The sequence below is a fragment of the Teleopsis dalmanni genome, chromosome 1, assembly GCF_002237135.1.
Source record: "Teleopsis dalmanni isolate 2A chromosome 1, ASM223713v2, whole genome shotgun sequence".
Classification (NCBI taxonomy): domain Eukaryota; kingdom Metazoa; phylum Arthropoda; class Insecta; order Diptera; family Diopsidae; genus Teleopsis; species Teleopsis dalmanni.
In genome coordinates, this window is record NC_051846.1 from 209,369,485 (window position 1) to 209,396,370 (window position 26,886).

General features: G+C 28.7%; 5 protein-coding genes across 5 annotated transcripts in view; 4 read left to right on the forward strand and 1 right to left on the reverse strand.

The window, feature by feature from the left end:
- The first annotated feature begins 1,068 nt into the window (after positions 1 to 1,068).
- Positions 1,069 to 9,353, forward strand: LOC119671654. Its single transcript, XM_038082390.1, has 4 exons — positions 1,069 to 1,328; positions 6,752 to 6,858; positions 8,442 to 8,529; positions 8,600 to 9,353. The coding sequence occupies exons 1-4, from the start codon at positions 1,188 to 1,190 to the stop codon at positions 9,122 to 9,124; spliced, it is 861 nt and encodes a 286-aa protein (XP_037938318.1). The 5' UTR covers positions 1,069 to 1,187; the 3' UTR covers positions 9,125 to 9,353.
- Positions 9,354 to 12,095: 2,742 nt separating this feature from the next.
- Positions 12,096 to 13,544, forward strand: LOC119671655 (protein FAM210A-like). Its single transcript, XM_038082391.1, has 3 exons — positions 12,096 to 12,706; positions 12,761 to 12,906; positions 12,968 to 13,544. Exons 1-3 carry the CDS (start codon positions 12,255 to 12,257, stop codon positions 13,120 to 13,122), a joined length of 753 nt encoding a protein of 250 aa, XP_037938319.1. The 5' UTR covers positions 12,096 to 12,254; the 3' UTR covers positions 13,123 to 13,544.
- A 1,432-nt stretch (positions 13,545 to 14,976) lies between these two features.
- On the forward strand, positions 14,977 to 15,740 carry LOC119671656 (ADP-ribosylation factor-like protein 2-binding protein). The gene is made up of 3 exons (XM_038082392.1): positions 14,977 to 15,104; positions 15,166 to 15,344; positions 15,410 to 15,740. Exons 1-3 carry the CDS (start codon positions 14,991 to 14,993, stop codon positions 15,633 to 15,635), a joined length of 519 nt encoding a protein of 172 aa, XP_037938320.1. The 5' UTR covers positions 14,977 to 14,990; the 3' UTR covers positions 15,636 to 15,740.
- A 32-nt stretch (positions 15,741 to 15,772) lies between these two features.
- LOC119667179 (regulator of Ty1 transposition protein 10) lies at positions 15,773 to 19,006 on the reverse strand. The gene is made up of 5 exons (XM_038076466.1): positions 18,926 to 19,006; positions 18,706 to 18,863; positions 18,400 to 18,646; positions 18,044 to 18,334; positions 15,773 to 17,973 (listed from the first exon to the last, which is right to left on the reverse strand). Exons 1-5 carry the CDS (start codon positions 18,999 to 19,001, stop codon positions 15,773 to 15,775), a joined length of 2,973 nt encoding a protein of 990 aa, XP_037932394.1. The 5' UTR covers positions 19,002 to 19,006.
- Positions 19,007 to 22,053: 3,047 nt separating this feature from the next.
- Positions 22,054 to 26,886, forward strand: part of LOC119667180 (run domain Beclin-1-interacting and cysteine-rich domain-containing protein-like) — a 6,323-nt gene continuing 1,490 nt past the window's right edge. Inside the window, exon 1 of the mRNA XM_038076467.1 lies at positions 22,054 to 22,068. Within this exon, the coding sequence (XP_037932395.1) occupies positions 22,054 to 22,068 (15 nt within the window). The remainder of the gene's footprint in view (positions 22,069 to 26,886) is intronic.

The window sequence follows — 26,886 nt, forward strand, 5'->3', positions numbered from 1 at the left end:
TTCGCACAGCAGAAGATTAAATCTTCTCGGAATTGCGTTATTCTCTTTTCTGCACTTGCATATACTTGCAATAGGTTAGGTTATACCGGCGATCCCTAGGGGATTCGCTTTGGCCTATTGTGTTACCGTATATAGATGGCCTTTGAATGCTGTGCCCTGTAAAATTATACATTCCTTCTTTTCTCTCCTTAAGTTACCACGCAGTCATGATTATCTGAACACACTATTAGTTCCTGATATTCTGGATCGTTTTCATTTTGTTTATAGTTAAAAAAAGCTGGCTTACAGAATTAAATAGAAATTGTTTTGCATAATTTTCAAGTGCGGAAATAATTTAACAATTTTATATAATTTTTTTTTTGTTTTGTTTATATCATTAAAAGAATTTTAACATTTTAAGTACTTATATTATTCAACCAAAATATTGACCGAAAAATATTACAACGAATAAATAATAATAAAAATAATGTTTCACTTCCTTGTATTCATTCTTTTTGTGTTGTTTTTTATTACCTATTTTGTTTATAAAAAAAAATCTTATAAAAAATTATTTTTCACAATAAAAATTTTTATAGCCCAAATTTTCCACGCTACTGCAATTGATCTCAATATTCGAGTTTCATTGAAAATAAATTTTCTATATGTAAACTGAAATTTTCGCATAAAAATTGTGAACTATTTGTACTTCAATATTAATTATATGTATTAATCGTCTTTTAATTAATTAATCCCCCTGCTCCCTATTGCACTCTTCTCTCATCGCTCACAAACCCTGTAAACAGCAAACAGCAAACAGCAGCGACAGTGATTGGAAGGAATGCCTATTATTGAAACGATCGCTTTTGTGTTCGATTTTATATTGAAATTTATGAAAATCGAAAAAATAGCTCGTATTTATCTATATTAAGGTAATTTATTGCTCTGTAAACAAATAAAAGGAATTCATGGACTTCGGTTCGATTTGCAAACAATCTATAAAATTTGTTTAACTTGTGCGCAGAGATACTAAACATTTTGCGCACCTTGCATAAAGTATTCACGAAAATTCTTTTCCCAACTTCAGAAATAAGTTCAGTCAAGTTTTGAAATGCGTACTGCTCGATACCAAAGGCGGAAAATTTCCTACTCGTTTTCGGTTTAAAATTTCGTAATAAAATTTAAAAATATAAAACGGTCCAAATAAAATTATGTCCAATCCAACGAAGAGTTCCACCAAAAAAGATGGCGCCACAGATATACCACTTACTAAAAAGATGTCTGTTGATTCCAAGACTGAAGAGCAAATTTTACAGGAAAACTTAAAGGCAATAATGGATAAAAAGTCCCGTGTAAGTAAATTGGATCGTCCAAAATATTAATCTGATCAAAATAATTGGATATATAATAGAAAGAAGAAATGCAATTAATTAACAAAAAGTCATATATGAACAAATTGATATGTATTTATTATAGAAGCGATCAGAAAGATTGAATATTGATTAATGAAATGACATTGCAATCTGAGAATAAAGGGTGCCATCATAATAAATGACTTCAAAGTGAAAATCATGGTTTATTATATAGTTCGAAGAGTTCAAAAAAAGGCTTACCTAATAGTGATTATTGGATATTAGTGAAGAGAGATTGGAATCAGAGAGAAGAGGCTTTTACCAATAAAAAATTACGGCTTTGAAGATAAAGTTTAGTTCGAAAATAAACCATGACGAGTATATTTATAAGTGAATTAGAAAGAATAGGGTATTACAAAAAAAAATGTTTTCAAAGTGAAAGTGACGGTTTAGTTCGAAAAGTTTAAAGACAGTCTAACTTGTAGTATAATTTCAAACTACCATAAATGTTTCTCATATTACTTGTACTATACAATAATATCAGAACAATACAATAATAATAATACAACAATAATAATAATATACAATAATAATATGATTAAACAAGAAATATACAATATGGCTTTAACCGTTTGCGCTCAAAACGGCCCTCGGCATAAGTCATAATTTACGCAATATATGTATATAACCTAAATAAAATCTAATCTAACCGAAGTACAGAGCACCTGTTAGCTGCAGTGCTCTGTTCCAAACAAATGTCTAAGATTCTGTAATTTATATATTTTTAAGCGGACCACTTGCTCAATTGCTTAAATAACACAACTTTTTAAATTAGTTTAAAAAAATATATTTTATTGTGATCAATATTTTTTTAGTCCATAATCAGTTTCAGTACCCTGAGGATATATATTAACAAAATATATATATAAAATATTGGATTATACATAAGAACTTCACACTTATTCCATTCCATGTGCAATTTTATATTAAACTAAAAATTGAAATTTTATGAATCATTAAACAATATATAGAATATAAATATATATAGAAATTACTAACTTAATGGTTAAATGTTTATAAACAAAAACTCAATTGAACCAATAAAGTAGAGATTTATATTATAATAAGTCATTTGCATTATTATATTCAGAAAAATTACACAGCATATGAGTAATAATTGTAAAAAAGGGGCGGGTAAGAGTGCAGTGACAAAAGGATTTACCTACTGTATAATAATAATATTTTGCGATCTTAAATACATTAACAGGAATTAAAAAGACAATTATAAATATAAAGCAAAATTTTCTTATTCAGTTATTATAATTAAAATATTTTTTAACGCCAAAGGCTAGTTTCGGACTCCATTTTCATACTAGTTACAATGGTGGAATATTAAATATTTACGTTTTTGTGGTGAGTTTTTTCGTTGACTCCTGTCCTATTTTCAATTATTTGATTTTTATTATTGCTCTTTTTTTGTTTAATGTTTAATTTTTTTAATCTTTTATTTAAAAAAAATATAAATTTTATTTTTATTGCACATGTAAGCTATAAAGATTTTATATTCGCAAACTACATGGGTGGTTGAATAATTATATAGATGGCGGCAAAAAACAAAAAAAAATTAAAAAAGTAGAATAATGAAAATAATTTGTATAAATTTCAACATAGAAAATAAAGTGTATTTTTGTTAGAATTAATAAATACGAAAAATTAATTACAAGAATATGGTATAAACCAGAAATAATCAGTAATATATTAGAATATTTTTGTTAGCTCTAAATAGGAAATAATAGATAGATTTATCAAAATATAGAAGATCATAAGGATCGTTAGGTATATCTTAATGTTGTCTGAAAGCTTGTAATGTATTTAAAAAGAGATACCATAAGGTAGACATATTATTGTTTAGATCAACAGAATGAATCGATATGTATATGTCAATCTCTTAGTTTGCCTGTGTATATTTTAACTTAAACTTTCCTTTCCGCTTTTAAGACAATGAAATGTCATTTAGCATATACTTTTATTGTAGTTAAACTTTACGCTATAGTTATATTTCCATATCATAATTATTATAGATATAAGAGCTCAAACTCGAACTGTCCATGTCGCTGCATCCATTGTTGGATTATTGTATTGTGCCATATTATACTAACTTAAGATATATATATATATGGGAAAAAAATACTTAAAGAGTTTTAAAAATAATTCAGAGAAATTTTTTTTCTCCTATGGACAATTTTGGAATATATTAATAAATTACTTTCTTTAATCTCTACCATTATTCTTACTCTACCATTATTTCAACTATGAAATAGATCTATTCAGATAGTGATGGCTTATACATAGTTTTTCAAGAAAATTTTTTAAAATCGTTAACATAATTCTAAAGGGTCGAATTGGTTTAAGAGCTTTACCATTTAGAAGAGCACATAATAAGTTACCAGGCTTGAGAGGATCTCAGGAATCACAGTAACATTCTTAAATTATTTTAAAATCAGTGTTAAATCCTTTACATATCAATTAGTATTTTTATATTAATAAAAAGTATAATTTTAGTATATTTGCATGTTAATCAACATTTTAATAAATGCTTTTTGTTTTCTTCAGTAAAGTAACCGTTATATATCAGAATTCTCTTGATACTAAAGATAACCGGTGTTTTTTTTTTTTGTTAATAAAAACAGCTGAAATTGTTAAAAATCTGATTAATAGTATGTACTACTTGTAAATGAGTTTATGGATAGTATTAATATTTTATTTACCAAAATAATATACTCCTGGGTTTGGTATTTTCTGACAGGATCCTCATCATAAGCCGCACAATAATAAAGTCACAGATAATAAATTTCTTCAGATATTGCACTTATTTTCAAATCAATAAAAATTTTTTTATAAAATGACGAATTCTATAGCTGCCTTCATCTGAAACATCATAATATTTTCCATAGCGTGTTTTATCTTAGAATTATCTATAACTATTATCGTATCGGATTTATAAATATGACAAAGATAAGTCTATAAGTCTAGAAAAGTCTAGTATAAGTCTAGAATTCTAGATTCTTTGGTACAAGCATACAATATAAAGCTATTTACTATAAATATGAATGGTCATTACTCACATTACAAGAAAGATCCGCTTATAATGGTTAACTCACATATTTATATATTTTTTAAAATATTTTCTTGCATTATTAACTATAAAATTAACAATTTTTTATTTTATTTCTAACCAATTGTAATAACACTAAATAAGCAATTGTTAGCTTTTGATCCATTGTTATTACAAATGTGTTAGACTTCTCATAGGTAATTTATTATTTTTATAAGTTTTAATTTCTTAACTTTAAACAACAAATTAATTCCTTATGCTAAGGTTACTGTTAATCTGTTACTTAACATGATAAATCCGTTTACTGACGGTGCCTATCTAAACTTATATACCATATATTGTTATGCATACGTTAAATTATCTAACTTATTACATCTGCTTAAGCCCCATTGATCTGTGAATCTATACCACTTATATTAGTGACAATTTGACAAAGCTTAAATACAATCTTTCCATACCCTTGTAAGAGAGAATTATAAGAAGAATTATATTATATCATAACAACAAATAAACAATTTTTCTGAAGGTTCGTCTTTTTTTATTGACAAAGGCTTATTTAATAATTTGGTATATTTTGCACTGTGACTTAGAAAACTATTGCGCACTCAGCAGGGATTCAGATTATTTCTCTAAGTTCCATTGTCTCAACCAATGTTTATTCTTACGGAAGAGGCAATAAACTACTTTGTATATTTATTGACGCAACAGTGCTTAGAGACCTACTCTAAACCCAGAAGGATGCACAATAGACTCAACGGTTGCAGTGCCACATCCCCTAAGATAAGAAAGAACAGGGTATTAGCTCCCATTTGAGCAGAGCACCGCGACCATGATTGATCTTTTGTGCTACAACAGACCCTAACTGAACAAAAGACATTCCGCCTTTCGAATGAAGGCCAGAATGTCGGTTGTTGAGGACCTCCTAATGTCGGAAGATGCTAGCAATTCCCGACCCAGAGATCTCCTCCTGGCCCAGATCAAAGCTGGGCAGTCACATAGAATGTGGCTGGTTGTCTCCTCTGCCTCCAAGCAGAGTCTACAATCTATCTCTTCGGATAGGCCACATCCCCTAATAATAATAATAAATAATTGTCTCAACCAAATATGGTATTGAACCCACTTTATCGAGTCTTGTTGTTCCATACGTTATAAGATCTTCATGTAGAACAAAGGCTTTACTTCATAAAAAAATTTTTTATTAACGAAATTATAGTTTATATATTTATCTAACATAATTCTTAACAAATAAACAAATGATTGAAATGTTATATAATTATATAAACATATTCATATATATAATTTTTTTATTATTTATGTTAATATATTTTGTTAAATTTGAATGTATTAAGCCATTTTCCGATATGGCAAGCGAAAGGAAATAGTAAGAATATTATTTGCCTTTTGCTTTAAGCTTAATTGAGTAGTGAAACTTATTTAAACAATTTTCTAATGGCATTCATCAATTGAAATAATAAATAATGAATGAATATTTACAACAAAAAATTATTTTAGAATTTTGAATTTTTGAAACAAAAATTAAAAAATAATAAACAATGATTTTCTTTAACTCAAGCAACAACTCAATGGTTTTATTTGATATAGAATTACCTTCAGGGGGTCAAAGCACTTCCGCAGGCATATCATGGTCTCACTTACTTCTAATACCCAAATATTTTCTTTAGGGTTGCGCAGCAGATATTATCAGTTCTTGACATTATAATAACATATATCTATAGAGTATTATAAATAAATTCAATTTATATTTTTAATAATGTGGTTTTTAAAAGTACATTTAAAAAAAACCTATTTAATTTAAATAACTATTTTTAGGAATATAACTAAACCCCAAAGTCATAATAGTCTATAGTCTTGCAAATCACATAACAGATGTTGACCTTTCGTTTACCGTTCAGTATGTACAGAATGGATTAGTATGCTGCATATCTGAAGCATGTCTTATGAAAATATTCTAAGAATAGAAAAAGCATTTCACTGAATTTCCAAATATTTAATTGTAAACAATTTCCACATTATTCATAAACTCACACTTCTACACTTCCACACAAACGTAAACATAAACAATTTTCCATATTATTTAGTTTTTCCCGCAATTGATACTATATATAAAAGAAGTCGATTCTTACAGCTTCCTTTGTAGTGTTTATAAAATTTATTATTAATAATAAAAATATTTATGAGAGACGTTTAAAATAATTTTTAATCAAATTTACATATTTAAATGCACACTCATGATTTTATATTTAAATATTAAAATAAAAAATAAAATAAAATTTCTTTGTTCTTTTAGGAGGAGAGAAAAGCAAATGGACGTCTGATAGCCATAATTGTAGCGTTTTTAGTTATATTCTTGGCTATATATCACGCTTGGATAAGAAAGTCTGCCGTACTAGCTGGGTAAGTGCTTCTATAATGTTTATATTACTGGCTTGTTAATATTAATATTACTGTAATAGTAATATTTAATTATTTATATTATTTATATTATTTAATTATAGGATATACTTGACTATGATATAAAGCTTAAATATTTTATTCAATATTATAAAATATACATATAGGTACATAAACAGATATTTCGTTCAGTTTGCTTTTATTTCGCATAAATTTTTTGAATGACTCCATTTTTTTGCGATCAATATATAATATATATATATAAATATTGAAAGAGTTGGGAATAAAAAGTTGATCCATATATATATAAATATTGAAAGAGTTGAGGGAAAAGAGTTGATCCTTGCAGTTGACATTAATGCCCCTTACTTGTATTATCTATCTTCCTTAATTATTGGATTACACATATTTATAACTCACAGGTGCTGACAAAATAAATAGGTTTGTGGTAGTGTGAATTAAGGTGGGAAATAATATGGGAAATAATAAGGTTTAGGAAATAAGGCAATTCACAGAGAGGTCAATATTTGTTTCCAGATATAAATGCTCGTATATATAACGCCATATCATTATTTGTAAATATAGTAGCTCCATTCTTTTCAAGTTCTTGCTACTCTTATGCCTCTAAATAAGCTCTTTTAAACAAGCAAGTAATTACATCTAAACTACTTAATGATTATGAATATTTGCTTCATCTCAAAATGCTGTATTAAATGCTTAAAGCACCATGTTAACAGAATTAAAGATATACACAAAGACTTAACAGTCGAGAGGGCAGAAGTACATTAAAGACAGCATGCTAAAAGTGTTTGATGCCCACACTAATTCAAAACTGCAATATCTTAATACGAATTAAATATATATTTCGTCAGGAAGATATGGTATGTTGGAATTCAAACTACACTTTTGTAAAATCACCTGAATTATCATAATTCAATGAAACACTTGTTGCAGAGGATCAGTCATTGAGTAAAACTTAAACTTTACATTCTATCATCTCTCATTTTATCAAGCAAAGAAGAAGAATGAAACAACGGCTTAAGACTCTTAATAATATTTCCTATAGCCTGTGATAGTTTCATTCTATATGAGTGTTCTAGACTATTTTAATCCAAGATAATTTTTTGATATTACTTGTAATCTTTTATTTATTTCTTACGTGCTCAATGGAAGGTACTATCTTCCATATGATTTTTTGTGGGATGATGACTTCAGTGATTTCCCATTGCCTTCTGAAGGGTTTAAAGTTTTCCGTGTTAATCTCAGCCGCCTTTATCATAGGGAACAGTCGCTGTGTGCAGCTGCCAAAATGTTTGGAACAGATGCTGCGCCTTGATTCACGGACACGGGCATTTTTTCCATGTGTTCTACAACGATGAAGGTTTTATAGTGCCCATGCTCGCGTTATTTTTTTATCGCCTCTTACGATAAGGTGAATGATCCTGTAGTGTTATTCTATCCCTAGCACTACACCGCAGTTAATTTGAAGTTTCCTTCTTAGTTAAGACATTTACCATTTACCATTATTAATTTATTTCATATACACTTTATTTTTATAATAAAAATTATTCACATTTCTTTTGCAGTATACTTGTTCCTGCATTTATAATGATATCTTATGGAAGTTGGGTCGTCGTACAGACTAAAAGAGATAAACAGAAGAAAGCACTTTTCGTAAGTATTTGGATTGTAGCTTCCTGAAAATTTTATATAAATATATATATTATTAATTATTTGATTATAGGAGAAACATTTAAAAGAGGTGGCACAAAAAAATAAAGAAGAATTAGAGCAAAAGGCTAAACTGAAGCTTGCAAAAAAGTCTGAAAATAAATCTTCAACGGAGACGACATTACATTTTGAAAATGAAGTGCAACGAAAGGAGAAGTCTCAACTTAACAATGATAAAAATAATTCCAGCCTAACAGAATCCACAAACAACAGCAACAGTTCCTCGCTCAATAGCGATCACAGAAAGCACCGTAAGCGGCGTGAAAGACAACGTCATGCGGCGGCGGATAATGTACAAATTCTAATACATCAAACCGCAAATAATGAACTGCGCATTAAAAGACCAAGTATACGTCAGAAAATATTTGGACAAAAGCCCACACAACTCCATTACGACTATGTGAGGTCCATGAAGGCCAAGGACACATCAGCAACAAATGCATCAGCCACTCTAACGCAAACGAATAAGAAAAAAGTTTTACTACGCGTGGATGCATTATCAGGGCCCCAATTGGTACGCACCGGCTCAGCGCCATAAACTAAGGAAAATGGCCAATGGAGGTCGGCCATTTCAATGGCAATGCGTATCGGCACGTAAACAGGAAAAAGTTTAAAATTAGTACGACAGGAAATCGAAGCGAAAAGCGAAATAAATTCGCAGTTAATGCGATTTTAACGCGCTTTGACGCTGGAACTTGTGTGTGAATGGAATTAAAGAATTAATTTGTTAAACATTTTTTGCATATGTTTATTTATTTTATTTTTTAACAAATTGTATGGTTAATTTTTTTGTAAATATATTGTATATTTTTAATTAAATTGTTTTCTTTGCAATTTTTTAGAAACAAATATAAATTAAACTTCAAAAGTTAATTGAAAGCAGCCTGTTTTTCGCTCGGTATTTCTTATTTCGTTCTCTAAATGACGTTAAACACAAATTTTCATTTCATTTTGTAAAAATTTAAATAAAGTCGTATTTTTATATAAAAGTCAATTAAATTGTTTGGTTGTTATTTTAATCAAAATCAAAAAGTTTTGTTTAAACGAGAGAATTCGTTCTTGTTTTTTTGTTTTTGCTTCTAATTTTATTATTTTTCTTCGTGTTTTTTTTTTTTTGTTTTCGTTAAGAAAAATTATTGTTTATGTTCAGTTTTTAAACATTAACTCTGAAGAAAAATTGTGCTGTTGTTAGCGTTTATTGTTTCATGTAAATACTAGAATGCTTTGCAAGTATAAACACTCTCATATCCATTTGAAATTTGTGAAATTTTCTATAATTTATTTTAATAAATTTTATAAAATCGAAAATAAGTTTTTATAAAAAACTTTTGAAGGCTGTTTGATTGATTATGACTAAATAGTAAACTTAAATGTTATTATGAGCATTATCAAATATGGAAAGTAATATTGAATAGTTCAATGTTTTTGATATTATAACGAGAGAAACCTTGGATAACTCAATCATGTAAATATATCTATTCTCTTTCTTAGTATAACAGTTTGTGGCCAGCTAAATAAATTGTTTTCTCTATACTTATCTGATATGGAAAGACGAATTTGTTTTCATTTTACTACATTAAGTGGTGGATCAATACTTTCTCGAACACTTTTTTTATCTGTGATCTCTCATTTCTAGTCCTGTACATCCATTGCTCTTAAACACTTTGCATAGTATGAAATCATTTTTAATATAACATCTTCTTCTCCTTTCCCGAAAGATATTCTAACAGACACTTTCATTGCTCTCGCCGTAAGAATTCTTAATAAATGTACTTAATGCAATAAGTCCATTATTGTCATTGAATTGCATATGCATATTGTATTGTAGTGAACACAAAATGAGATGTCTGTCTATTATAAAGAATAATATTTATTCTACACTAGTCACTAGTTTACAGTGTTCAGACTTCAGTACCTAGCAGACTACTCTCTGAGTATATAGAATACTAATTAAAGCTTTAAAGGTTTGTATTCAATCGTATTAAGCATCACTAAATTTCCTTGAAACTTACATAGTTTTAGCATGTTTTTGCAATCCAACTTTGTAATATCTACAATTTATTATTTTCCAGTAATGAAAAATGACCTACAAAACTAATGACTTCAAAGTGCACACACTGAAAATTGATGATAACGTCATTAATTTCACTTTATTAACGCTTCTTAGAAAAATAATATATTACATAATAGATTTTGTGGAATAAATTATTGAAAGAGTAAGAGGATGCAATTGTTTATTCTGCAAATAAAAAATTATTGCCCTGTAGTCACTCTCCAGTGTTTATTTCAATATCATGGGATTATGACTATTTGATTTTGATATGAAACATGTGTGCTTCCAAAGACTAAATGGCATTTAAAGTGTTTATTATTTTAGTATTTGTTGATGCCTCGTGAATGTAGTTTTGATGTTTTCATAGTTTATGTTTACAATATGAAAACTAGAAGAGTAGCTGAAGTGATTAAGATTTGAATTAAGTGCAAGTAATTCACGCAAAGGTCTTTTACATTATAATAAACTATTCATATCAAACACATGAGTTAACCTCATATATACATATGTATATCAAATGTTAAAACTGTTATTAATATTTATTAATATTGAAATAAACTTTATTATAAAAAGCTCTAAAGCATTAATATTTGAAGATTTATTATGTGACAATTAGCATGTTGAGCGTAACAATAATTATCATTGTTTATATTTATCAATGTTTTCATTAATATCCGTAATAACTTTCCGATTCTATTATGAAGACAAAATAAAAGCAATGGACAAGACAATTGAACGTTAAGTCCAGATATATTACTCTATATAACGCATAGTTATTACTGGATAGTTATGAAATTGTAGACGAGTCTTTAAGGTAATATCGATCCATTGGAAGTTAAGCTGATATCGCGGAATACTATACGAAAAATATCCACCAGTATCCAATACATAAATTTGATAATCATCTCTATATATTAACCGATAGACAAAAAACAAGGGAAATTTAAATTTTATTTAAAGATAAAAGAAAAAATTTGGTATTTGAATAGCTTGTTTACTCCATAAACTAAAAGATACTATAGACGATCAAAATCCTTCATCATGCAAAACATATGCAAGTACAGTATGCTTACGTATATATTAATTTATAATAGAACGTCTATGTCTGAATCTTATTTGTACTAGCGACAGCTTGACGGTTGCACTTATACTATCGTAAAGCTTGATGCTTGAGATATATATAACAAGCTGAAGAAACGCTGTAATTTTCATAAAATCACACTCTCTCCCCTCTATCTTTTATCACAAACCAGTTACAAACACGTTAGTGTGAATAGGCGCAATCATGTAAATGCTCGACCCAAAGCACTCATTCAAGTAAAAAATCTTGTTCATGCAAATTGTTTGTCTATAGTAGAAATGATTATTACAAGTATTAAGTAGTTTATATATACTAAAAATCAAACTCACTTGTCAATTTCATTTTTTTCGACACAGCAACACTTGTGACATACCAAATTGAAACGTCAATCAGCTGTTTTCATAATCTGACAAGTTTCACCGGCTAAATTTTTTCTGCTTCTGCATGGGAAAAAGGAATTCTTTATATTTTTTATTTCTTTAAATTTAACCATTTCATGCTTTACTCAAAGTTTTCCTAAAATAAGTTATAACTATGAGCACATTAAAGGCGATATTTAACAAGCAGGGACTGTGGTGTGCACAACAGCGGTACGCTCTGTCGAAATTAACGAGAACAACATGCATTGCGACATGTACATTCAACAACAGTAGTGCTAACAGCAGCAACAGCACGAGAAAGTATTCAAATTTTGCACCGCATTTGAATAATGAGTTTTCAAAATACGACGGTATAAATAAGACACTATTGACAACAATATTCTGGCAGTCGCAAACAACATCTCGACAATACGGCAAGAAATCTCCACAGTTTACTAGCAAAGAAGATGCCAAAGCGATTGAAGATGATTTATTTGGTGAAACATCCAAATTGGGACTTTTTGCAAGATTCAAACTTATGTATAAAAAGTATTGGTACGTTTTGATACCAGTACATATTGTAACGTCAATCGGTTGGTTTGGTTCTTTCTATTATCTGTCAAAAAGGTAAATGAGATTTCAAGATTGTGTAAAAACAAACAATAAAATTTTCCATTTTAGTGGAGTAGATGTACCGTCTATGTTACAATACATACATTTAAGTGAATCCATAATCAACAAGGTGCAAGATTCTGAAATGGGTCACATAGCGATAGCCTATTTATGCTATAAAGTAGTTACACCGCTTAGATATGCACTTACCTTGGGTTAGTTATTCGTATTTTATTTGCAGGAAAATTATATTTGAAGTTATATATTTTCTCAAAGGTGGTACAACTGTTTCTATTAAGTACCTCGTACAGGCTGGACATATCAAACCTATACCAAGCAAAAAAGATATCATCAAAATATATGCACAAAAGAAAGCAGACCGTGCAGCTGCCAAAGCAGAAAAAGAGGACAAATTCGTAGAGAAAAAATGATATTACGCCTATGTCCAAAACAAGTCAAAACGTTAATTTCATTTTTTTATTTTGCATGATTTTAAAAATCGACAGAATCAAACTTATATTTTGTATTAATATGTTTTCAATTTAAATCTTTTAATTGTTTGTTAAATTGGAAACGGTTTAATACAAATAAACGAAAACATAAATTTTCCTCAAAGGTGGAGATTGTAAAATAAATTAATATGTTTTAAATTTCATTTTATATATAATATAAGACCTATGAAATATAAAACCTATTAATGACTATAAGGCGGCGGTTAATTTTAAAAGTGACTTTAATGTTAAGAGGCATATAAAATTGTTAGTGTAATCTTATCTTGGATATATAAATAATTGTTTTCATTTAAATTTATATTATCAAGACTTGGCATTAAAAATGCCTTCTGTAAATATTGTCCAAAATTGGTTAAAATAATACAAAATTAATTGCCAAAAAATCTCATCTATGGTTTTCATTAACATTTCATGTGTAATTTATTAACTTAGGTATTAAGGAAATGTATTATACAATGTTGGTATTAAAGTTCTTTAACATAATTTATTATTTTTATTTAAATTTTGAAAAACAAAAGAATTTTTAGTTTGACAAAGGTTCGTTGAATAAAACAATAAATATATTTTGTTTCTATAGATAGAAACAATATTAAAAGTAATTACAAACAGTAACATTACGATGTACATTTCTGTAATCTATTTACGTGTAAGAAAATACTCTTACTTTGGGTTCATATATATGTATACATAATTTATATTAAAGCACAAATATAAATCATGTATTTCCTAATATAGTAAATGAAACATGCAAAGTGAGGATGAAATAGCTTATTTTAATGTTTTTCTTAAACCACTGTTAAGAAGTATTTTCTTGACTCATTAGCTCCATTGAAGCGGCCAGGTTCTTTCACCTCGATCCATGCGAGATTCAATTAATATTCACCTACGCACTTCTTTATCCCAAACAATCTATCTTCTTCTTCTACCAGTACTTAATCTGATTCTAGCACATGTTATTATAATATTAATCCTTTTATTTTTCCTGCAATATAGATCTTAACTGATTACAACGAGAATAAAAGTGTTAAAGTAAAATAATTAATTCCTATTGCATTTAATTTATTTTTATTTAAATTTTAATTGTAAATGGACAACGGTAAAACTCTAACTTGGACTTATTATGTTTATTGGTAAATCTAGGTATACCCTTTTATTTAAGATCTTTGGTTAAATGAAACGCAAATGAATTCGTTTCCTGACAATCGCGGGATTTGAGCACATTAGGCGGATGTTTCACTTTGCATTTTGAACCATTCCTGATCTCTCTGTGAAGTATTGGCTTGAACATGTGAAGAGCATACAAAGAAATTTAATTTTTACTTCAAATGCAATTATATTTATTATTATTAAATATTATTAAAAAATTAATTTTTATTATATTTATTTATTAATTTATGAAAAAGAAATTGTTTTTTATTATGCGTTAATTGGATACTTAAAGATAATATGTTGTTATAACCCGACGAGAACTGCTGACTTTATCGCTGTTCGGAAAGGTCAATGACAGTTTGTAGTATGTGAAACGTACTCCCTGCCGCCCTAACACCAAAGATATAGTAAGATTCAATATTTGTAAAGTTAGTTGACCGTTACGATATTTATAGAATCTTAGTGATTTCCATATTCAACACCACTGAAAAAGATATTCGGGAAATATTGAAAAAGTTTGGGACGCAATCCTTAATTCCGGTTGCCTTAGTAACCATGAATTATCGACTCCAAAACAACAAAAGAAATAAACAAAAATTAACACTTTTTAAAAGAACTACTATTACTAATAATTAAACATGGATACATTTGGAGACGTTTCACTGAATATTATATGCAAGAATAATAACAGCGAATATTTTGATACAGTTATTGGATACATTGAGGAAATTGTTTTAAGTGATGAATTTGAGGTAAAATTCTTTCCAATGATGTTATGATATAGAAAATAATAATCCTACTTTTATTGAGCAGTGCCTGCATACTAAATTCTTGAACTCAAATTGGCATAAAATCGAAGATGGCGAAGAGAATAAATTGGAATATATGGATATATTCAACGACTATGCGAACACATTTGAAAGTTTCATCGTACGCGAATTAAGTAGACGTATGGAAGACTTTAGTATGGAGCATTTTGCAGAAGAGTTAAGGTAAATTATTCAAATTAAATAAATGTTAAACTAAAATTATACTAAATCGTTAATAATCCCTGCAGAAACTATGAAGCTAATAATGATTCAGAGTATAATAATGACATTTTCGAACTTTTAAATTCTTTCACAAGTTTTGAAACCTTTAAGGAAATCATGCTGGACTACCGTAACAAAATGGAGGGTAACACGAGTCACTTAGATTTTGATATACTTGTTGTAACAAGAGCGGAAATCAATCCAAATAAAGTGTTTGATATGAGTACAGAATGCTTAATTAATCAAAGTTAAGGCATACAACTGTGTCTCGGGTTAAGAGCACGGACTTGCAGTATTACATTAGTATAATATATGTCATTTGCCTAATTTACTTTAGAAAAAGGCCTACTATAAATTAAATATAAAAATATTAAAAATTCAGTGTTATGTTAACACTTCGTGTTTTTTTTATTTACATAAAACGTTTGTAGACCACAACCATACAAAACAAACAAATCATTACTACCTAAGCATAAACCCTTAACATCAGCTATGCAGGCGTGTATTAATTGCTCAACTTTCCCTGTTTTCAAGCAAATTTTAAAGACGTTCTGATCCACACTGCTTGTGTATCCATTTAGGCCATCCGGCGATAAGCAGGTGGCTGTAACTTGTGCGGTGTGCTGATTCAATTTTAAGCTTTTGATTACCTCAAATTTAACTAAATTTAGTTTGGTATAAGAAACTGCTTCGTCATCGCCGCCTGTAAGTACATGTAACTCCGTTTTATTTTCACTTAAGCAAATATCTAAAGCATTCACGCCGCTGGCATGATGACGCAATTCATACACAACTTGATTTAAATTCAAATTATAAAATCTCAGGACACCATCCGTAGCTGCAGCGACCACATACAAATCTGCCACTAAACTAACTTGTAATAAGCATTTGGAGTAATATATTTCTGCTAAAATTTTCACTTCAAAGTTACTGTCGATAAGAAGTTTTCTCAAAAACCCATCGGAACAACCAATGAAAAGTTCGAATGCAAAGCCCTTAGTTGAAACCGACTGTAACACAGCAATTGACATAATTCGAGTTTCTGGATCGAAAGTATAAGTTGCTTGTGTGGACGGTGTAGATTTGAGAGTGTAATTAATCAACTCTTCTATTTCATAAGAAAGTAAATTTAATTTAGTAACACATATTTGTGCACGTCCACCGCCGGAGAATATCAGGTAGTCATTTTCATCTATTTTCACAGTCTGTAAGGTTCTTATGTTCGATATGTGCGTATGCACCTCTCCAACAAGTTTCACAAGGTCAAGTGAAAAGTTATAAACAGAAATTTTGATCAAGTTATCATCTCCAGCCGATATGAACACGTTTTCTTTAATTCCTTTTTTAACAATCTGCAAAATATTGCAAGGTTTAACATGCCAAAAATTTGCTACTGTTAGCTTAATTCTACTTTGAACTTCATTGAATATTTTCAGTTTATGCAAGCGCACTTGTTTGTTTTTAATAAAGACCAGGTGTATCATCCAGTTTTTATAAACTTCATCTTGTACAATATTATAATGCCAGCAACGATGCCCGCCGCCGCAAGGTACTTGTAATAAAAAATCTTGTTCTTTACACCACATAACAAAGTGGTTATCATTAAATCCCAATAATAGTTCATATTGCTCACAACAGATTAAATCCTCAACCCAAGCTACTGGTACTACAAGACGTGAATTTATTTTCATAGTAACATTTTGTTTACTAATGCACAAGGTGATTAGTGTTCCATCATGTCCAGCACTTTTTACTAATATCAACTCTGAAGTAGCACTAACCAATTTGAAGAGCGTAGCTCCCAAGTTTCCATGTGGATGCTTTAATGTAAATTTATGTTCAAATTCAAAAGAATTTTCTTTTGCTTTGTATAACATAAAATTTCCTTGGCGATTACTTATTACAAGATAATTGTTCTCTATCAATAAGGCAGCAGTTAACCAACGCTCTTTACACTTGGGTAATTCTATATTCCATTCCAGCAGTTCATCATTTTCAGATTTCAAAAGCTTACAATTGCCCAACTCATCAGAAATTATATATAAATTTTCACTAAGAAATTGAAAAGCACGCACAACTCCACTTAGCATTTCTAAATCATGAAGCTTGTTAAACTTCTGCTTTATTCCATCGTATACAAAGAGTGCCACTCGCTTGTAACCGCATAATGCTATCAAATTCTGCTCTACTTCTAGTACAGTACATTTAAATGGTTCGAAGCCTTCAACTGCTGACCAAATGGCTTCGTCATTGTGTGGCTTGTAAACAAGACGGTTGTTATTTGTAACACCAACCAAGAGATGTTGCTGTAGGAACTTTATTTTTGCTACATACTCGTTGCTTTGCTCTTTGTTCACTTTAGGCAGGATTATGAGCTTGGTTTCATTATCTTCGAAAATAGTTTGTAGATCATAAGATAATAAATTACCCGTTGAATCTACAGTGTATAAGGTATTTGTTACACCACAGCACTCCAAATTCCAGATGGTTGCACCAAAATTTTGACGACGCTTAAATAATAATTGCCCATTACTTTGCCACACGCAGAAGTAAGAGTCCTCGCCGACAGATATTGCATAAATACGTTGACCTACATGATATTTAAAAGTAATTTCGATCACATTTTCTTCACAAAATCTGATATCGTCTAGTATACAAACCATATTCTATAAATTTTGCCTGAAATACGCGCGCTACATGTCCATATCCGCTGGCTACTGGTGTCAATATGGCATCACACCAATCGTCATCTAAGCAATTGACCTGCCAGAAACGTATTGAGCGATCATCGGATGTAGTCGTAAGTAAACTGTATAATTTATTATAATTTATGGAAAATATAACTCCATTATGCGCTGATATGCGCTGTAATAACTTTACTTCAACTTTGTCATTTTTGGTGTCAGTGTAATGTTTTAGTTGCCAAATCAGTAATTCTCCAAATGCATTTCCTTTTATATATTGGTCACATTATTAAAGGAATGTAAAGCTAAATATATTATATAAAAACATTTACCTCCAAATATGACTAATTTTTCTAAGGTTGCACCATGTATATGTGCACAATACAATGTGGATTTGTCCGTACAGGAAAAACTTCTTTTGAGCGTAAAGTTATCTACATTATGCACTGAGTCACCATTATTAATATTAAAAAGTAGTAAAATGGAATGCGCAGTCAGTAAAACAAACTGTGATTTATCTTCTAAAAAATGTCCAGCACTTATCCAATCTGTTAAATGCGCTCTTTCAAGTTCCTTAAACTATAAGCAAATATATAAAATTAGACATTGTTCTATTTACATCTCATTTATATGTGTACTTCGTTATTTAAGAACTGTAACAATACGAATTCCTTTTCGCCATATACAAGTGCCTTATCGCCATGACCAATTTCGATACCATGAATTTTACCCTTCAACCGCGTGCTGAGCTTGTCAATAGATGTGTTGGTATGTAAGTATAACTCATTACCGACACCTGTTGAAGAAAATTTTTAAAACTATTTCAGGAACACCGTTATTATTCAAATCTATATTAACCCTTAAGTAGAGCATCTTTATTTATAATTTTTAAAGTAATTGAATCTGTCGCCAGTGATGTTACTGTTGCGCTCATTGTTATCTCTGTTGTGAACAATTCACAATAGATTTAAGTATTTTTAAAGAATTAATATAATCCATTGTAAAATAAGCATTATTTTTGTTTAAAATTTATGAAAATATCATTTTACATAGGTAAAATTAATTTCGTCTGCAGATTTTTTAAGATAAATAATTTTAAGCAAATAATTGTTCTTATATAATTTAACAACAAAATTTCGAGATAAACTTTATCTCATAATATTTTTAGATAAAAATTCGTTAAGTATTTTTGAATCTGAACAAGCGTAACTTAAGTAACCAAATATGCTGACTTGATTCATATATAATTGAATTTTGAAACATAAGTAACGTTCGTTACGTTCGTTAAGTATCATAACAACAACAATTTAATTATATTAAAACAGTCAATCGAATTATTGAAATAATATTTATTTACGCATGAAAGTTTAGTTATAAATAATTAATACAATTTCGAAGAGCTTTCTTCTACATGACCGGTTAATTCTATCTGTTGGAATGTAATTCTCAAGCAGATGTACTAAACTTAAGAGTAAAATACTTGACAGCCTAATAATATATTATATAGTAATATATACCGGCTATAGGTATCATTTATATATAAACGATAAATAGTTTTTTTATAAAAATTAAAATATAATTATACATTTAACACATTTTTTAACTTAACTTTAATAAGTGTAAATTTTTATTTAAAAAACTTTTTATATATACTAATATTTAAAATTTTTTTTATAATTTTATGTGTTAAATAAACGACCTAAGCCCAGTAATAATCCAAAATTTATAAAAGATAAGGAAATAATTTATAAAGGCTTTCTTAAATATTTTAATTACAGTTGTAACAAAAACTATTATAATTTCGAATCTTATTAAGATTTGATGATGTGCTTGTGAATAATTTTATAATTATATCTTTTTTACCTACAAAAAATATAACTTCAAATTTCTACAGATTAATTTTATATAACAGATTCTTCAAAGTATACGTAATGTTAACACTGATATGTAAAAAGTATAGAATTAAAATGTAGAATAAAATATATATTGCTATAGTTTCATGGATTAAGATATATATATATTACAATTATGTTTATTATTTAATAAAATATTTTATGTTAAAGGAAAAATTTTTTTCTTGCATTTCTTACAATAAAAACTAACGAAAAATGATATTAATAACTTATATTATTATAATATTTTATATAAATTCTTTATGCATAGTAAAATGTTAGTAGACGTTCTATTAACGCCATCGGTGCATAGTATACACATAAATTTCCACTGCAGTCCACTTTAGAAATAAATTGTGCCCAAAAATGAATCGAGTTTTATGTTATAACTCATATACTTTAAAAAAACCGAAAAAAAACAATCGATGAATTGATTCTTCTAACACAACGCACTTCATAAATGTACATGTGAAAAGGGCACTTTTCTTTCAACTTTACAATTCAATAAAAAAAAACGACCTCCCATGTATTCCTGGAATTTTTCATATTTATCAAAACAAGTTCAGATAGAGAACCACTTCGGCTTAAGAAACTGGATGGTTGCTAACACACCAATTTAAAAACTATATGTGTAATTCTCTTAATATTCAAAAAATGTAGTCCTTCTTATTTTATGCCTTATCAGCTCTTAATTAATTATGCATAAAATGCGGTTCAGGGATTTCTTTGAACTTTTTTTCTTTGAACATGAAATGAACAAGTTAGGAACAAATTTATAAAAAAAAATAATAATAATCTGAAATAAATTGCTGATAAAGGCTTTTATTGTGTCTGTCGACTCAAGCAAAAATAACATTAATAGACATTATTGACCTCATGAATCGATAGATAGATAGATCATTACCTATAATAAAAAAAACTATGTTTTAATAAATGATAACGTAAGTTTAAATATAAAAAAACGACTAATTTCCAGTGAAACTGAAAGTAAATTCATAATAAACAAAAATACCCGTAAAAAATAATTTATATATTGCAAATTAATATATTCAAACAGACATCTTTGTAGTCTAGAGTCCATATGTGAAATTTATTCGACGTTTTTATATAGAAGCGGTTCGAACTAGAAGATGTGAATCTTACGCAGATCCCAATCGAAGTATTTTATAAAACTACGCATAAAATTAGCATATAAACTAACCGCAATATAAGAGTCTCGGTGTTGCTGTGAGGTTTTGAAAGTATCTACAGTCGGCATTTTAATACAATGAGATCGTGCTTAGTCGTCGCTACAGTTATCACCAGAAGATGAATTTTAGTAGTATTGATCTCCTAAAATAAAAACAATGGTATTCTAAGTATTAATTTCGAATGGACCTAATTTAAAAATAGATTCACTATTCAAAGTTTAAACACAGTGTCTGAAATTTACTGTAATTGATTTATTCTTTAACAACTTATCTTCCTTACGAACTAAAATCTTATTAGTGTTTCACGAGAATGGAAATCCTTTTTCTTCTTACAATCCCAAGTTATTTTAACGGGGATACTATTACCTTGCTTTGCCGATACATGACGATTCATTCTCATTCGGTTTTGGCTGAAATTGATCAGTTGTAGTAAATATTAAGTATACCAGAGTAACACTGGTCTACTCCCAGACTGATGTGCTATGGTAGTCCGGGTGGTTTTCTCGTTCTTTGACGATATGTGTTTGGTGCATTATTTTCGAGTAGTTAAATCCAATTGGTGTTATTCACTTTACTCTGAAACTCAGCAGTTGTAGTAAATATCAAGAAGGCACTGATCTACAGTCAGGCTGCTACACTGTTATGAGATATAAAAATAATAGGTAATGTTTAAGGCATATGAATCTTTTAAAAGTTTGATCTGATTGAGAAAAATAAACATAGTATATATATTCATTGACGAAAAATTTTCAATTTAATCTGAGCTTAATGAAATTCAATTTATAATATATCCAGGGAAAAGAACAAAGTCTACACCATTTATAACTTTTGTATGTAACAAGCATATAGCTAGGAAGGGGATATCTTAAAAGATACAATGTTAAATAATGTATTTTTTTTCGAAATGCTGCAAGAAAACGTAAAAACGAAAATGTGTCGAGAATGGAACCTCGAATAACTGATCGGTTTTGCTCTATATGGTTGGGATCTATTCATACAAAACATTGGTAGTTTAGATTATAAAAAGAGCTTTGAAAGTAAAAGAGATTATCGAGATGAGTGATACTAATCAAGGATATTAAACTTCTTTAGTTTGATAATATTTTTTTGAAACAAATAGTAAACCAATCAGTTCGTAATGCCTTTCGTAGGGTACAATGTATTGTCATGGCCATATAAAATCTATTTCTCTTTTTGACACATTCCATATCTTAGATATTTGCATGTTTAGACGTTGGTAAATAGTTTTATATTTTTATGTATTTAAGTAGCTTTTTTTGTGCTAATTTTGTTTTATTTTTAAAATTTTTATTTTTTGAAGTGATCATTAATAAAAAATCTTCAAAATTAGACTAGCATCGAAAAAAAGTATTATTCAAATTTTAGTTTCTTAAGAGATTTCGTCTTTACCGCAACACAATCCATACATTGTACTGCTGAATAAACTATTAACGACAGTGTTTACAAATTTTTTTTTTAGTAATTAATCGTGTGTATTTAAAATATTAATATTAATGCTCTGAAGTAATTAAAAAGGGGTCAAAGCTTACATTAAAAGATAACCCGGTTTTTATTAATAATCAAAAGTTGTGCATTTTTATTGAAAAAATTAATGACATTTTATTGAACTATTAAACAGAGTGAGTTTTTTTAATTACTAATTAAAATATAACATTATTAACCGATTCTAATTTAATCATTCTTATATGCAAATAATATATTAATAATCTTTTATTTTTATATTAAAGCTTTTGGGAATTGGTGGTTAGAGAAGATCCTAAATGTTGTATAAAGTACACTGAAGAGAACATACAATTCTATAGAAATGACTTAAAGTAAATTAAAACTATATTAGAGTAAAGCAAGACAATGTAACAAAAATTGTCAGACCTGATACTAATTTCATTAAAACAAAAAATATATTTAATAATGGCTATATTTATTAACATGGGAGCATTAGACAAAAATAATGTGGTGTATGGATGTGGAGTTATCATAATAAGAATGATCAATATTTTAAAAAATAATCGTGGCATAGACTAATTGACAGTAATTAAAAAGATAATCTTATTAAGGTTGCCAACTTTTTTGGGTTAATTTTTTTACGATAGTTCATTTTTACAGACTAAAATCAGATTCTTCTTAGAGTATATTTAAGCTAACATGGATTTATTATAATTTAAATTTTACTATTTTTTTCAATATGTATACGATCAGTTAATTTTGAATTATTATTACAATGAATAACATTCTTTATTTCGTTTAGTTGCAAAACTTTTGGCAATCCTATTTACATGGGTATTCCCCCATATAAGAATTAAATTTACGATCATCAGCGAGTGTTTGAATAAAAATACCCGCTTTAATGACGATATTAACACTTTAACAGCTCCAATATAATGCAGCTTTTAAAGTTCAACATAGACTAATTTTGATATTAATGTGCGATAATGGGATATTAAATTTTGCTGGCAATATGACCAGAATATATAATTAGCGGGAATTTAGCGTGTTTATTTTTTTTAACTTCTTTGAAGCTTGACATTAATTTTCACATGTTCCAAAAAATTTTTCTACAATCCAAATGTGTGTTAATATATGTATATATATTGATGTGCATGTGTTGTATAAAAATACGAACGATTTCTGGTACATTTCCATTATTTATATTAGGAAAATCTATTTGTGATACAAACAGCGACTACATAAATTCGCAATGTGGTGGGTGTATTGACGCATTTTTAAAGACAAAACAAAAAACTGTCGTCATATAATTTGTATATCACGTGAAAACATACAATATGTATAAATATATATTGCCAATTCGGCTTAAAATATCATAAAATATTTGTTTTGACTAAAAAAATATGACAATCAAAGTCAAATTGATTTATGATCAGTTTTCATTTGTATGTATCTAAGTATACATACATATGTATATGTCTATAGATATTTTATTTTTTAAAAAGTATTTATATCGCATAACCGCAAATCAAATTACGATATTTCAATACACATATTATATATTGTAATTATAAAATATTTGTAAACCATAATTATTGATTGGTTTATGTGTAATCTCAATTGTATTTACATAACCGAATCTACGGCATGAACTCGTAATTGCGCGATAATTTGAATTTGATTATTCAAAGAATAGAACACCAACTTCGGAAGTGTGCACTTTTATAGACACAAATACATACACATCTCAACTACGTCATCAACTTGCTATACAGTGTTTACACAAAAAAAATATGCCATGAGAAGTCCAAAGTATAAACACAAAAAACAAAAAAAAAAGAATTAAGGAATTTATTTTTTGTGTGCTAAACATTCGATTCACAAATACTAACACACGAGCTTGTGACGAGCCCCTCAACTTATTTATTTGCCTTCTATATGCAACTGTTTTATATACTCCCAGCGGGACTTTCAGCGCTGAGGGAATCGATTCCCTCAGCGCTGAATGGTAATGCCTAGCGCTGATTATTCAAAGGAAACTCCTAATTTTAACACGTGCATGTCATTGCGGGCAAGCGCTGAATCGTTCGATTACCTTTTCAAATTTGTAATGCAACATATCAGCGCTGACATGCTCGCTTACCTTTTCGAATTTGTAATGCAACATATCAGCGCTGAAATGTTAGCTTACTTTTTCGAAATTGTAATGCAACATATCAGCGCTGACATGTTAGCTTACCTTTTCGAATTTATAATGCAACATATCAGCGCTGACATGTTCGCTTACCTTTTAAATTTTACCTATGCTATTGATTTTTAAATAAAATACTATAAATTTTTTTGGATAAATTATATTTTATATTTATGATTTATAAAATTAAAATATTAATATTTACATAAAAAAATATAACATACTTATATAGATGAATATTTTTCTGGAAATTGTTACTAAAACCTTGAAGAGATTTCCAGACTCGACTCGATCACTTGTTCCGGCTTACCATCTGTACTTAAAGCATCTGTAAATACAAAAGTATGTTATTGTATACGCTAAAGTTAATTATGTACAATATATTATACCAAAAAGTGCTGCTGTCACATTCTCTAACGCTCTTAAGGACTTCTTGCCTTGGGTACCATTCTCCAAAATTCCAGGAAATTTTTCGCGTAATTGGTTGTTTTTTAATAACGCGTCTCATTGATGCAGTCTATAAATAACGTAATAGATGAAAAGAAATGTATGAATTAGTAAAATTGTTACATGTGAATATATTAATAAGTTGAAATTGAAAGTAAGAAACATATATAATTTAACTTACAACTACTTCAACGGCAGTGATTTCTTCATTAAATTGAATTAAATCCTCCTCAGTTTGAATTGTAAAATTTTCCAATTGAAACAGCTGACTACATGACTACAGCTGATTACCCCTTGCTTTAGAATGACTGCATTCGCAGCACATTGGTCATTTAATCGTTCTTGACGCAGTAGCATCTACATAATACAAAACAAAAATTACAATTATCATTTTAAATATATTTACTTAATTTTGCATATACTTACAGTGAGTTTATGTGAAATTACAAATTATATTTTATTTATATTTTTGCTTTTTATTTGATTTTAAAAATTAAAAATTGTTCACTGTTCGCACTTCACTAAAATCAAAAGCAGACTAAATGTATACAATGTAGGCAAAACAAGAAATTCTTAACTCATATGCTTTTCTTCTTCATTCTTTTATAATTTCAACCCCGAAATTGCCTATGTCAAACACAAATATCGAAAACAAAGAAAAATAAAAACGAAGAGCTATTACCTCCTCACTTACTTTTTCAGCGCTGGCATAATGGTGCCGCTGGGCAAATGCGTAGATAATACAGCAACAATAATGCTACATAAACATTTGTTTTACATATATTTCGATGTGTATGTGTGTAGTGCACGCTTGTACTAAAAGTTGTGCATAAGTGTTTGTATGCAGAAGCTTCTAAGAATTATAATAACTACTACATATTAGGTGAGCTCTACGATTTGCAGGTCATTTTTGAATCTCATTCATATAAGGCTTAGGTTAAAAAGTTTGTACATAAGCCTTTGCTTCAGTTTCTTCCACAAATTTACATCTTTCGGAACAGTGTTTTGAACTATTTTTTCCAGGAATCTATAAATTACTTGATACTATTTACTGTGAACATAAATCAGTTTTGAACTTTTGATTTTAAATGACTTATATACGAGAGCTGTTTTACCATATAAGTCATAAAAGTCATAAAAGATAGAGGAAGTAGAAGTTTTGCCACTATCAACATTTTTTTCCTTTGAGCTTAGATTATACAGTCGATTTTTAGGAGCCACTTAGACCTTTTGCTCTATTTTTTTTTGTTGTGTTTAGAGGTTAAGAACAATTTGAATCTTTGGCAAAGCTTAATATTTTTTTCTAAAGAGAACTTCTGGAGTTCGCCAAAGAAAAAAATATTGGACTTTTTTATGCGAAATCGTTTGAGTTGTTATTTTTGGGTATTGAAAGTAACATTATATTATTAAAAATAATTAAATATAAATTAAGAAATGCGATCTAGATTTATCCTTCCTCAAGTGCCTATCCGATATTTCTAATGTAGGCCTATAAAGCATTACCCGTTTTATTACCACACAGTAGTTTCTTTCTTCCGAAAAGATTTCTAGAGGGAACGCATCTTTAATCTTTACATCAGTTATCACAATTGTTTTAAGAACCTATGCAAGATGCCTCTTCCGTGCCATTAGTTG